This window comes from Plectropomus leopardus, chromosome 19, assembly GCF_008729295.1.
Source record: "Plectropomus leopardus isolate mb chromosome 19, YSFRI_Pleo_2.0, whole genome shotgun sequence".
Taxonomy (NCBI): Eukaryota; Metazoa; Chordata; class Actinopteri; order Perciformes; family Serranidae; genus Plectropomus; species Plectropomus leopardus.
The window spans coordinates 28,118,084-28,131,299 of NC_056481.1; the positions used below are offsets into that span (position 1 = coordinate 28,118,084).

The following is a 13,216-nucleotide window of genomic DNA, read 5'->3' on the forward strand; positions in this document are numbered from 1 at the left end:
CAATAGATCCAGTTTGACTTTGGCCTTTTCCATATGATACATGCTTAAAAACTGCTAAGATTACTCACAACAGCTGTTTTTTTGCATTTTAAGTGTTTTTACAATGCTCATAGAGATTCAACAAAAAATACATACTTACATATTTTAAGTGTTTGTTTCTATTACAGTTTTCATATAAAATCATGCAGCTACTGTGTAATCTTAGTTTTATTTTCCTGCAGTCGGTACATGACTGAAGCTTCCAACTGGCTGAGAGAAGCTCTGTGCCACCAAGTTATAGTCATGGGAAAACTAAAGTGTGCCATGCTTGCCGTGGCTTTTTTTCAATCTAGCTACTGTGCACATGACATAACTGGGGTGAGCTGATGCGGGTCTAATTCACAACAGATAATTGAAAGGAAGGGTCCTTTAAAGGGCCCGGCCGTGGTAAAAGTGTCCATAGTGCTCACAGTAAACAATGAAAAATAATGTGTGACAACGCTCCATTTGTCATGCAGCCATGGGTTCTGAGGTGCTGAGTTGCAGGGGAGGGGGCTGGTGGTACTTTTCACCCAAATACTGCCATCAAAGAATTCAGACACAGAGACATATCATGGCATCCTCTTTCATTAACTTTGATAGGGTTGTCATGAATATACTTTGTGTCTTTTTGCTGGGATGAACAGGAAATCAGATTTTTTAATGTTTTTAGCTTCTGATAATAAAAATATTTATCGCAGCACATTGGTGAATTAAATGGCAACTGGTCATTGAGTAACTGGACTTTGAACTGGAATGGCTCCTCTATCTGGTGAAGTCTTGTGTTTGCCGCTGAGAGGAGTTGGCACACATGTGATGCACAGCAGTGCCAAGTAGATTTAGTGGGAAAACAACATGTACAAAGGTGTTTTGCTGATGTCAGCTAATTAGCTATCATCAAATGCAATAGCGACACCAGTCTTCATATGCCTTACACTACTTAATATTTTGTACTGCTTAGAAATGATAAGTAAAACTATGTTTGACCTATTGCAGGCCAGTGGTTCAATTATTGTTTATTGAATTTCAGCAATCATACTATAATGATGTGAGCTATTGGAACTTTGAGCCCTCTGTGTTCATACTGTTCTCTTACTAAGATTGTGGCTTTTGTGTGATGTTTTAGGCACCATGAAAGGTCATTTTCATAGAAAGGTGTATGTACATTTTTATTCAGGAGACAGACAGTACAAAGACAACATGCTGTGTGACTATCATAGCACTACAAACATTCTACAAGGGAAACAAATTGTAAATCCTGAAAGCATCTTCTTCATAGTTAAGGACCAGCTAGTATTTTGCTGCCAGCAACCGAGGGGAGGTTGACCATTCATGCCAATAAAAATAAATCATTTGGATGAAGGCGCTGTAGGAATAAGGAGAACTTTATTATGGATCCTGAAAGCTTTTTACAGTAGTTATCAGAACAAGAAGCATCTCATATGGAGCTTGCATCATTCAGAACAATTGATGTTTAATAAAAAAACAAAATGTCAGTCAGTATTGTTCTGTTAGAAATGACAAATGGCAGGATTTCACAGTTTGAGGTTGCAACTGTACAAGGTGATGATAAACCAACAGCAGCCCTGAGACAAAGACTTCAGTCAGTTTGCGTTGATGGAGACAGTGGGACTATGATCTTTAGAGAAGTGCTGCCTGTACATTTGTTTGAAAGGGTATTTTTCTCAGAGGAGAAAGAGAAGAGGTGAGCACTGGCCAATGAGCTGCAGTGAGGAGCGCTTATGTCCACAGGTGATGTATACTCTGTTAAGGATAAGACTGCCGTTGTTCCATATTTTCCTTCTTGTCAACAAATCCGATAAAAATACCAAAACCCAACAACGTATTAATCTCTCAGTACTTTCTGATGCTGTGGTACTTCATGTGAGGCACATTTTTGTATTGAGTGTTCATTATCATGAACATAAACACTGCAGTTTTTGATTCAAACACTGTCCTGCTGCTCAAAAAGCTCACTAGAGCACCAAATATAGATTAATGCGCATCTGCATATAGTCCCCTACAAATGCACTATTTCCTCCTGTTTGCAAAAAATTACAATGTTGTGGTTTAGGGCTGAAAAGCCACAGATATACTGCAAAAACCTCCCATGTTTCGGGGTTGAAAGATAAAGGAAGAATTACAGTGACGGGTCCCTATAACAATTCACATGGGGACAGAAAAAGCCACTGGAAACAAAACAACGGGTCCCTAAAAACCACCTGTATCTGGGGGCTGAAACGCTGCTAGAAATGCAGCAATGTCTTTGTAAAAAATAATTGCTTGTCTTGACACTATTCCCACAAGAAAATCACTGACAGGTCACTGAAAAAAACGTGTTTGGGAGCTGAGAAGCCTCTAAACACAGTGACGGGTCCCACAAAACATCTATATTTGGAGGTGAGAAGCTGCAGGAAACAATGGGTTTTGTAAATTAGGCTAATTAGGCAAACTAACACACTGTTGGTTTTAGAATTTGCATGGATTTGTTGACGAGAACAAATACAGAATAACAGCCAACCTTTCCATTCCCTTTAGATATATTGTGTTCCACTCAGAGCTCTGGAAGAATAAACAGTCTCTGTGCCTCTTATAAGGACTAACACTTCACTCAAATGTCTAAGCTTCTGAAATCATTACTTTTTATCGAGTATCTCACTTTCTAAGCGTAAAACGATCCCACTCTACATGATTTGGATGAATTCAACTGACCAATCACAGCCAAGGTGTGTTTGTCTGCTTTTGGGGTTAATTTCACTGAAGAGAAGAGATACTGCGTGTTTGTGATATGATCTGGATCTGTCTGAATGCTGGAAAGGCTCTGCCCTGTTGAACCTATGAAGCATTTATGACCACTGGCAACTTTCTGAGGTTGAAGTCAGAGAAAACAAGAGGCAGAGCAGAGTCCTGGGTCACAACAACTTGTATCTTCAGCTGTCATTAGCACTCTGTTTTTCCTCTGGACTCAGTAGGTAAACTCATCTTATGTTTTCTTGGTAGTCCTGGCAGTTTTGGTAGAGCTACTGTGTGTCATCTTCTCAATTGTTTTGACCTTTCCTTTGCCGGTGGTATTCTTCACTGCTTTAGCTTTGGCGTTAAGCTTTTTTATTCCTTTCTTAGGAGGAGCTTTGTCCTTAGGAGGCAGTGCCCGCTCTTGGATCACATCATCTCGTCCAATCTCAATCATGTGCTCCTCCCACGACTTCATCTCATTCTTGTAGCGGATTCTGTCATCCTCAGCCAGCTGTCTGTAGACCTGAGAGGAGGAAAAAACAAAGGAGATCTGAATACTGAACAACACTGAATTTCTTGTTTCACATGTGCAGAGGCATGAAGGCCAGAACTAGAAGAATAAAAGATATTTAACTGTACATCCAACCTGTTTCTGATGACCCAACATATTCCGCCACTCCTGCAATAGTGACTTCATCTTTTCCTGAATGAACAACAGGGGTAGAAACATATTAATGATTATTATTATTATTCTTTTACAATACAAACACATCATCTTATGAATTTCGCCTGCATGTCATCTGACTCTTCAACTGTTTGAAGTAGAGAATGGTTTAACTGTCCTCCTGCTGCCGACATGCTGTGAAACAGAAGACAATGCCGCTGGGTCCAATATCCAACTTGAAATTGGGATCTTTTCTCATAATTACAATGGGAAAACAGACGCCTCTTTTTATTCAGAGATAAGGTGTCAATTTTTTAAAATTTTGTGAATGCAATGCGCTTCCATAACTGGCAGACCAGTCTATGCGTTGCTACTACTACCAGTGATTGTCTCACACAACATTGTGCCAAAAAATGTCCCTTCAGATGTCATGTCATGGTGCTGAGATTACTGACCTGTGAGTTGCTTCCTTTGGCCTCCAAAAAGTGCTCGGACATGAAAATATTGAATGCAGTGCGTGAACGCTTCGGCTTCCCCAGAGTCTTTAACTCCTGGATCATGCGCACACACACACACACACAAACAAACAAATACGAACAGACACACAGCATATGTATATGTATTATTACACATATTGGACAATGAAATAGTACTTGATATAATGGAGTTTAGTACTCAGATTGCTGACTGGGGTTATTCCAGTTCATGTTTCACTCCCGTAGAAAGGCCTAACTTCAACGCTCTGGTTGTGTGCCCCCTGCATTGCTCTGTCCTGATGCACTGCTTGTTACAGCGTGGGCTCTGCTGTGACACACTACAAAATACTGTCAGCAAAGTCAAACTTCTACATTGTTGAAATATCAAGTCGAAGATGTGGTTCTGCTTCAGCACTGTGTGGCTCACAGAGCAGGAGCACTACTGACTTCCAGTTGAAGGCCTTAGCACAGTGAGTCACACACAATGAGGAAGGAAGTAGAGTGGGGCAAAGGAGACATCGTGCACTGAGGCTTTTGTGAGTGATATGTCACCTAACGTAGACCAATAGTCTGAAACCATCAAGTAAATCATTAACAGAAAGACAACAACCCCAACTGTCTACAAAGCAGGCAAAAATATCCACATTTTTTAGATGCACACTACATAAAAAAAACATCAGTGGTGAGGATGCAAACATTAGCCTGCTGCTAGTCAAAGTACCGCCAGAGTGCGAGCAGCTCTCCTGGTGCAGGTCCAAGTCCCGAACAGAACACTACCAGCTCTCCTGTTGAAACTGCATCCCCTAACAAGTAGCACAGGACTCACCACAGGATGACAGGCTTTGATCCAACTTGGCTGTCAGAGAGAAAATACTCCTTCTGGCTCTACAAGACTGAAGTCAGTAAATAAATGGATAAATAAATATATAGGCTGGTAATAGGAGCTGCAGAGAGGGGTCCCGCATGAGACCATCCTGATCCAGCCCAGGTAACCCCCCACAAACCAGTAAACCTAGGGGAAGCCCTGGAACAGATTCCATTTTCTGCATTTTTCACAACTGTTAAAAGACCAAAGAGAGTTGTTTGACCAATAAACAGTGGTGAAAAACACTACATTTACACTGCAAACCATAGTGCTCAATTCAGATATCTTTCTAGCTTCAATTTTGAATGTAGCTGTTCACATTATCGTTTAAAACGTGGCCAATATGAGACTCCGATGTGAACTGATCATGGCCCTGAAGTGACCTGCATGTCAAGAAGAACAAGACGTCACATAAGGGCACAGGCAGTGTGTGACTGAAGCAAAGGGCTTCGTCAGTCTCTACCTATGGCAATTCTCAACGTCTATGTGCTATTCTAGACTGATTGTGAAACTGATTGAAAATGGATGCAGACGGATGGAGTTTTCTTCAGTTTATAGAAGGATGTTGATCTAGAGTGACATAAAAGTTGCACAGAATTCCAATATAGATGTACTGTATCTGATTTTCACAATGGGCCCAAGTGTTAAATAATATTTTGGCCACTTTCATATGTGGATCTAAATCAGATACAGATCTGAATTTTTTGAAGTGAGACCTCAGTCTAAACAGCCATGTGACCCGTATCGGAATTCAATGCGACTTTTACATCACTTTGGATGGACATCTTTCTATAGAATGCTGTCTGTCTGCAAGAGCACTTAATATGAAAAATTATTAGACGAAAGGAGGAGTTTTAAGAGACTTAAGAATTTCTTAATCAGAGGAGAAAATGGGGAAAAAGAAAGCGGTAGTAGAAATATTCTCCAATCCCTGGATGACAGTGAGTTAATGAAACACTACAGATTAGATGGTGCAGGGATAATGTTTGTTGTCAGTGTCATTAGAGGTAAGCTCATATCGCCCACCAAATGTTACAATGATAAAATGCCAGAAAAGTGATCACAACTCGAAATTAGAATTATAAGGTTCTTTTTTAACACTTTTGTCAAAATGTAGTTATTTATATATCCTTATTCTGTGACAACTTACAAACATTATGTAAGGTACTTTTATGAGTTATATGCATTTTGGACCTTTTTTAAAGTAAACAAGAAGGTTCATATCATTTTTTCCATTTGGAATACAAAACTTTGAAGCTCAGTATCTCAAAACCTCTCAAAATGCAGATAGAACCTTATCATTCTCGGGTGGCAAAATGTTCAGGTGCAGCAGTGTGATCACACAAAAAGCACGTTCGGTCTTATTGTGATGCAGTTCATTTAATTGGGTTAACTGACTGGGTGTCACACTGTGCAGGCTTGCAAAGGGCCTGTCCGTGACAACCAATCACGTCGGTTAAAATAATGCATCATATTTAGACAGAAGGTCAATCAAACCTCCTCACCAAGATACATTTCTGTCCCTTACTTCCTCAGAATTGCCATGTGAATTTTTCTAAATCACTCCCAGTCTTTGACTCCTTTGTAAAATATTTAATTTTTTTGCTAATTTGGGCACTCAGAACATTTTATAAATATGGCCCCTGGTTTCTAAGAGCACATAAATGAAAATCTATCTTGAAACTTGAAAAAAGAGCCCTGAAGACTTTCTTTGTTCCCTGTCTCTTACCCTTTTTTTGCGACTGGCCTTCCTCTTGGCCAGCCTCTGGCTCTTTTCCAAGGCTTGTTGCCGGACCTGTACTGGGGTTAGCTGGGCCTGGTAGCGCTCGAAGTCCACCTTAAACTGCTCTCTAGCCTGCTGATAGGCTTCCTGAAAAGGCTGCAAGGGACAGACAGACCAACAAAAACTTGGGTCACAATTACAGATTGACAGACCCCATGGAGAGACACTCTGCCGACAGAAAATGTCTGTACTCAAGGCACTGTTAAAAACTTGAATTAAAAGGCATACACTTTATACTGTTTAACAAATAAAGCATTGAAATACCCGTTTCTGTTCCGGGGTCAATGCTCTCCACTGCTGACCGAGCATCCTGATGACGTCCACTGATTTGATCTCTGAGGGCAACAATGGGATTTTAATAAGCTTCTTTCACGCTGTTTGATGTAAGCCAAGCTGTGACTGCCACTGAAGTGCAGCAAGTTTATAAAATCAAAAACCTAAGTGTCAAGTGTTGCAGCTTAACCTGGTTGGTGTCTGGTGATGATTGGCTTCTGTTGCATTACATATCTCAAGTATCCGTTCGGAGGTCTCTTTGGAGGAGAGGCCTGAGAGGTCAGACATTTGACTGGGTTGACGTATGCAGCTGAGAGGACACTGGTGCACCTAGAGTGTGAAGAGAACACCATAGCATCCATTCTTTCTGTTGTGAACTTTACAAAATAAAAAAACAAACAACAAAAAAAAAAATCATAAATCTTGCAATTGAATGATACTGTAGTTGTACCTACTTCTCAGAATGTCAGAGCACACTTGTTTGAACATCTCTATGACCAAACAATTGTTCAATTAATTGACTGATAAATGGCAAAAAAAATCAACAATTAATTTGATAAGTATTTCAGTGTTTCTCAAGCAACAACTATAAGACAAAAAAAAGATTATCACCAAACAATCTCAAATGATGTAACTAATTTCACTTTCCAGCAATGCGGAACCACCAGCGTCTGTCAGCGCATCCACCATGGATGTATTATAGGGAAGTCTGGATACAGGCGTTGGGAGGGGGGGGCTCAATCAATCCTATGAGAGCCGGTCATTGGCACAGAAAGCAGAAAAAGCTCTTTTTCCAGGTATAGAAATGTGAAAAATACCCAGATGTACTGGTCTAAAAAATGTAATCTTGCGACTCTTTTAGACTTTCCAAATGCTATCGGACTGGATGGTTTAAATCTAGATAGTAATAGAAGACATTTGCCGGGGGTTTTGACACTCACAAAAAAATATTTGCCGATGTCTCTTTCCCGATGTAAGTCAATGGGGAAAGTCTTTCCGGGCCGCTGGGCATCACGCTACTGACCCAAACGGTGTAATTCCACTTTTGGCTACTATGTAAATTTCGCATCAACGCCTGGTGCACGTCATAAGGGCTTGGCGTCCACAGTGTACGCACCTAACAGCCAATAGGAAAACAGCAATGTCACGTCCTCAGTCAATAGTGCAACTCTTCAACTCACTCACTCAAAACGCCAGTTGTATTGCTGCACCACATGCTGCAGTCTGGCCAAAAATAGCAAGAAATTAGTAACAAACAAAAGTTACAAGAAAACTACCTAAAAGAAGCAAAAAAAAAAAAAAAAAAAACAATTTAAAAATCAAACAGGACATTCCCCGGGATTTTTTTTTTGTTAACCCTTGGCTTGATTAAAAAAAGAAGAAAAAAACTGGAAAGAAGGTAATGGGCAACTTAACATGAAATGACCAAAAATAGCAAAAAATTAGTTTTAAAAAAAATGTTACAAGAGAATAACCTGAAATAAGCATGACAAAAATAACAGGAAATTACCTGGAAAAAGTGCTAATATAACAATAAATATAAACAAATTGCAGTAATTATATATATATATATATATATATATATTATATATATATATATATATATATATATATATATATATATATATATTTTATATTTTTTTTTTTTTTTACTGTCAAGTATGTGTGATTATAATAATAATAATTATAATAAAAATATGTTTCTTTTTATTATTACCTTTGATAGGTTTTTATTTGGTTTGGGGTTTTTTTGCAATTAATAGGACCTTTCCTGCAAAGGTGCTTATTGCCTTTTCCCACCTGTTTCTGAAAGAAATGAAACCAACTTTGCACACGTTTTAAAGGTTTAAATTCTTATGAAAGGCATTTGACTGATGCACAAGAAAACTGATGCTGATCCAGGGTTTAAATAGACTAAATACTAAATTACTAAATAACTCAGCATATATATATCCCAGAGATAAAAGCAGCAATGTTCTTTCACTGTGGATGGAAATCAGTTTTAATAATGCAAAGTTTTGGTGGACCACCTGTATGTTATGGGCTTGAGTCATACTTTATTACAAAAAAACCCACACAGCATTAACTTCAAGACATTTTTAACTGCTGCACCTGTTACAGAAAACCAAAGTCAGCTCGAAGCCTGAACTAACCACATGTGCATTATTTCAATGTAATGAATCTGGTTTGGATGTGGCTTAACACCTATAATATGACAAAATGTAGAGAACACCATAGCATTCATTCTCTCTGGTGTGAACTTTACAGAAACAAAACTCCACTAACCCCAACATCTTTGTTAGTTTGAGTAAACTACATAATTCAGCATATATCCCACAGATCAAATCAGCACTGTCTTTTTAATGTGGATGGAAAACAGTCTTATTTATTTATTTATTTACTTATTTTTAAGTATTGCCAGACTATCTTTATGTTATGGCCTCCAGTCATACTATTACAGTGATACTCAACTTATGGCCCTATAGGGTACCAGATGGCTCCCTCAACCATATAATTCAATAATCTAATTCACAATAAAAAAGGGAGTGCACAAAACAGAATCAAAATAAAGCTTGTTTATTAAAAAAAGTGCCAGTAGATGATCCCCCAGAACCAAACAGAGGTCCTAGCTAAGACCCTAATGTCATAATATGCTAGAAATGTCCAAAAATCCAAGAGATGTCCCAAAATCCTGGAAATGTCCCTAAATCCTACAAATGTCCTTAAGTTCTAGAAACATGCGAAAGTCTTAGAATTGTCCTAAAACCCAGAAACGTCCTAAAATGTCTAAAACTCCTAGAAATGTCCTAAACTCAGAGAAACATCTGAAAATCTGAGAAATGTCCCATAATTCATACAAGATCCTAAAATCCTACAAATGTCCTTAAATCCTGGAAACTTTCTAAAGTCCCAGAAAGGTCCTAAAATCAAAGAAACGTGCTAAAACCCCAGAAAATGTCCTAAAATCCCAGAAACATGTATAAGGCTGCCCCAACTGGTTCCTGGCCTCTTGTGATTTTACGAAAGAGGCCCTAAAGCAAAACAAGTTGAGTTCTACTGACCTATTGTAAAAATAAAAAAGCCAGCATTTATTTCAATACCCTTTTAACTGCTGCACTTGCTGCACAGCAAACTAATCCAGCTCGAGGCCTGAACGAATGACACAGGCATGTATTCAGTTTCGGATATAGCTATAACTAGTGGTCGTTCCTATGAACACGCAGACGTGCTATATGTATTGTTATATAATAACGCAAAAGGCTGCTAACATATATGAGAATTGCTATTATAATAAACGCGTCAGTGAGTAGCTGGAACTGTCTGCTCATTAAAATACGATGTTAGCTATATAACCTAGTTTACTGAGGGTCACAAAGTCATTCACTCATCTGATCTACCCCGAACTAATGCTAATGCTAACAAATGCTGCCCTCTCCAAACCACCTTTCTGTTAACGTATCTCATTTTAAAATCAAAATAGGAGCGTGCTAACAGCATGCAAATAGCATGCTAAAGCTTGCTCCTCCCGGCAGCTCAGCCACATTAACCGGAGCTAGCTGACTGAGTACAGTAAGTAGAGGTTAGCTACCTTGCCAGGGTGCTTGTGCGGGAGAGAACACTGAAGGACTTAGCCAGCCAGCTAACACTGGCTGTCATTAAGCTGAACGGAGCCATGTCGGTGTGATGAACCGTCAAAGGACGCTACACGGAGGAATAAGACACAGACGGATTATTCCACAAAAGCAGTGGGCTGTTATATGCACGCATTAGATGTTTCTAATGTTAGCAGAGCCTCTTCCCTCCTCCTTGTTGACATGCATGGGCTGTAAACTTGCTGTAAAAGGCGCCTTCAGTTTCTCCCGGTGCATGGTGGGAAAAGGTCAATACGGCTTACTTCCGTTTCCGCCTACATCGCCGTTGATGAATGGATCTGACGATCGGATATAGCTATAACTAGTGCACTCATCAGTGCACTAGAATAAACCATGGATGTATTATAAGGAAGTCATGGCCACTGAGCAGCTCTCATAGGAATGAATGAGGCGGCTGTATCCAGATTTATAATAGATCCATGAAATAAGTAATGACAACGGAGGTTCAAAATGCTCGGGCGTCACGTGACTCATGGAGGCTTCGAATAGTTCCCGGAAGTGTCTGTTGGACCATTTGTATACATTATACGGAGAGACAAAACTCTGATTTTCGCTACATAGCAGTCAATAACCGCATTGATTTACAATATACACGGAGCGCATTGTCTGTGGTTTCATTATTATATTGTTTTTTTTTAAAGTAAAACGTGCTAATATTTAAAGATAAATGTGAACAGCTAGGTTTAGACTAGACTGGTTAATCTCACACTCGAAAGATTCACACATTTCAGCAGCATTTCAAGCGACTGAGTGCCAAATAAGGGTTAAATATAATTAAAATTCAAAAAATATAAATAAAATATATATAATAAATATTAAATATATATACACACACACACACACACACACACACACATATCTATATCTATATATATATATATATATATATATATATATATATATATATATATATATATATATATATATATATATATATATACCTATATAATGCTTTTATATAAAAAGGGTCTAGGCTACTTCATTGTTCTATGCCGTCACACTACTGTTAATATAAGAGAGTGATTTTAATACAAAGCGTAAACCACTGCATGTGAATGCATGAATTAGTCAGATCTGTGCTCCAGAGGAGAGCCTTCATCAGGCTGTGTAATATTGCCCTCTACTGGATTTATACATTAATGAACTGCATTAAACTTGAGCCTTCTGTGTTTTTAAAACCCGCTTCGAAATAGTTCCTCCAGCACCCAGTGTTCCTATCGTAAGTTACCAATATACAATAACAAGAAAATTACATAAGTGAAGATGTAATAACATAATAATAAATACCAAAAAACAAATACATATGTAGAATAATTCCTGTCCCCATTAACCCTAGTGTGTTTCTTTTTCTAAAGTACTTACCCTAGGAACTCATTCAGTCCTTCAGCTCCCTCACCCGCTTTCCCAATCAATGAGAAAAAATCCACTGAGCTGAAAACATAAACAAATGCACGGGGGGGGAGGGGGGAAAGTGGGGGGGGGGGGGGGGGGGACTCCTCACAGAATCACAAAGCGAAGAAGCTGCAAATACACTCACCTTACATTTGGGTGAATAATTGGCACTCTTTTTTGGGGTAAACCTGGTCTTATTCGGAGGGACGGCAACCATCCAGCTTTGGATGGAGCTGCTCTCCTCTCTAGGAATCTGGCTGAGTTTATTAGAGGCCCAAAGCCATGACATCTTTAAAAAGGTCTAGGCTACTTCATTGTTCTATGCCGTCACACTACTGTTAATATAAGAGAGTGATTTTAATACAAAGCGTAAACCACTGCATGTGAATGCATGAATTAGTCAGATCTGTGCTCCAGAGGAGAGCCTTCATCAGGCTGTGTAATATTGCCCTCTACTGGATTTATACATTAATGAACTGCATTAAACTTGAGCCTTCTGTGTTTTTAAAACCCGCTTCGAAATAGTTCCTCCAGCACCCAGTGTTCCTATCGTAAGTTACCAATATACAATAACAAGATTACATATGTAATAACATAATATAAATACAATACAGTAGTGTTAGAATAATTCCCCATTAACCCTAGTGTGTTTCTTTTTCTAAAAGACTTACCCTGTGATCTCATTCAGGTCCTTCAGCTTTCCTCCCTTTGCCATCAATGAAAAATCAGCTGAGCTGAAACATAATAAAGACAAATGGAGTCAACAGAATCACAAAGCTGAAAACACTCACCCTTAAATTTGTGAATAATTGGCACTCTTTTTGGGGTAAACCTGGTCTTATTCGGAGGGACGGCATCCATCCAGCTTTGGATGGAGCTGCTCTCCTCTCTAGGAATCTGGCTGAGTTTATTAGAAGCCCAAAGCCATGACATCCCAGGGTTGGGACTAGGGTGCAGAGTCGCAGTCTTACACGCTTCTCCGAGCTTCCTCTAGCACAGTCACACACCCATAATGTAAATGTTATAAAAACGGTGTCTGTCCCCTGACCACTTCATTTGTTTAAATCTAAAATAAATAAAAGGGGAGTTGTACAAAAAATATCATAAAAATGAATGCATCTCCTGTCAAACAGCATCATAACAGGAGAATTAAATGCGGACTCTTAAACATTAGATCCATATCAACCAAGGCTCTTTTAGTCACTGATTTAATATTGGATAACCATATTGATTTATTCTGCCTCACAGAGACCTGGCTTTGTCCTGATGAGTACGCTAGCCTGAATGAATCCACTTCTCCTGGTTATATAGTTACGTTGCACGCAACACTGGCCGAGGAGGGGGAGTCGCTGCTATTTT

The 13,216-nt window shown here is 39.1% G+C and overlaps 1 protein-coding gene across 1 annotated transcript; it reads right to left on the reverse strand.

The window, feature by feature from the left end:
- Nucleotides 1-1,369: 1,369 nt before the first annotated feature.
- On the reverse strand, nucleotides 1,370-10,686 carry tfam (transcription factor A, mitochondrial). Its single transcript, XM_042508094.1, has 7 exons — nucleotides 10,402-10,686; nucleotides 7,003-7,142; nucleotides 6,804-6,874; nucleotides 6,486-6,635; nucleotides 3,871-3,966; nucleotides 3,398-3,454; nucleotides 1,370-3,274 (listed from the first exon to the last, which is right to left on the reverse strand). Exons 1-7 carry the CDS (start codon nucleotides 10,485-10,487, stop codon nucleotides 3,002-3,004), a joined length of 873 nt encoding a protein of 290 aa, XP_042364028.1. The 5' UTR covers nucleotides 10,488-10,686; the 3' UTR covers nucleotides 1,370-3,001.
- Between the last annotated feature and the right edge of the window lie 2,530 nt (nucleotides 10,687-13,216).

Bases quoted from the DNA above. Each gene is read 5' to 3' on its own strand.
- tfam (XM_042508094.1), bottom strand. From the start codon at position 10,487: ATGGCTCCGTTCAGCTTAATGACAGCCAGTGTTAGCTGGCTGGCTAAG. The intron at 3,455-3,870 runs GTCAGTAATCTC...TTGTTCATTCAG, and splicing joins CCAAAGGAAGCAACTCACAG to GAAAAGATGAAGTCACTATT. The intron at 3,275-3,397 runs GTTGGATGTACA...TCCTCCTCTCAG, and splicing joins TGTTGGGTCATCAGAAACAG to GTCTACAGACAGCTGGCTGA.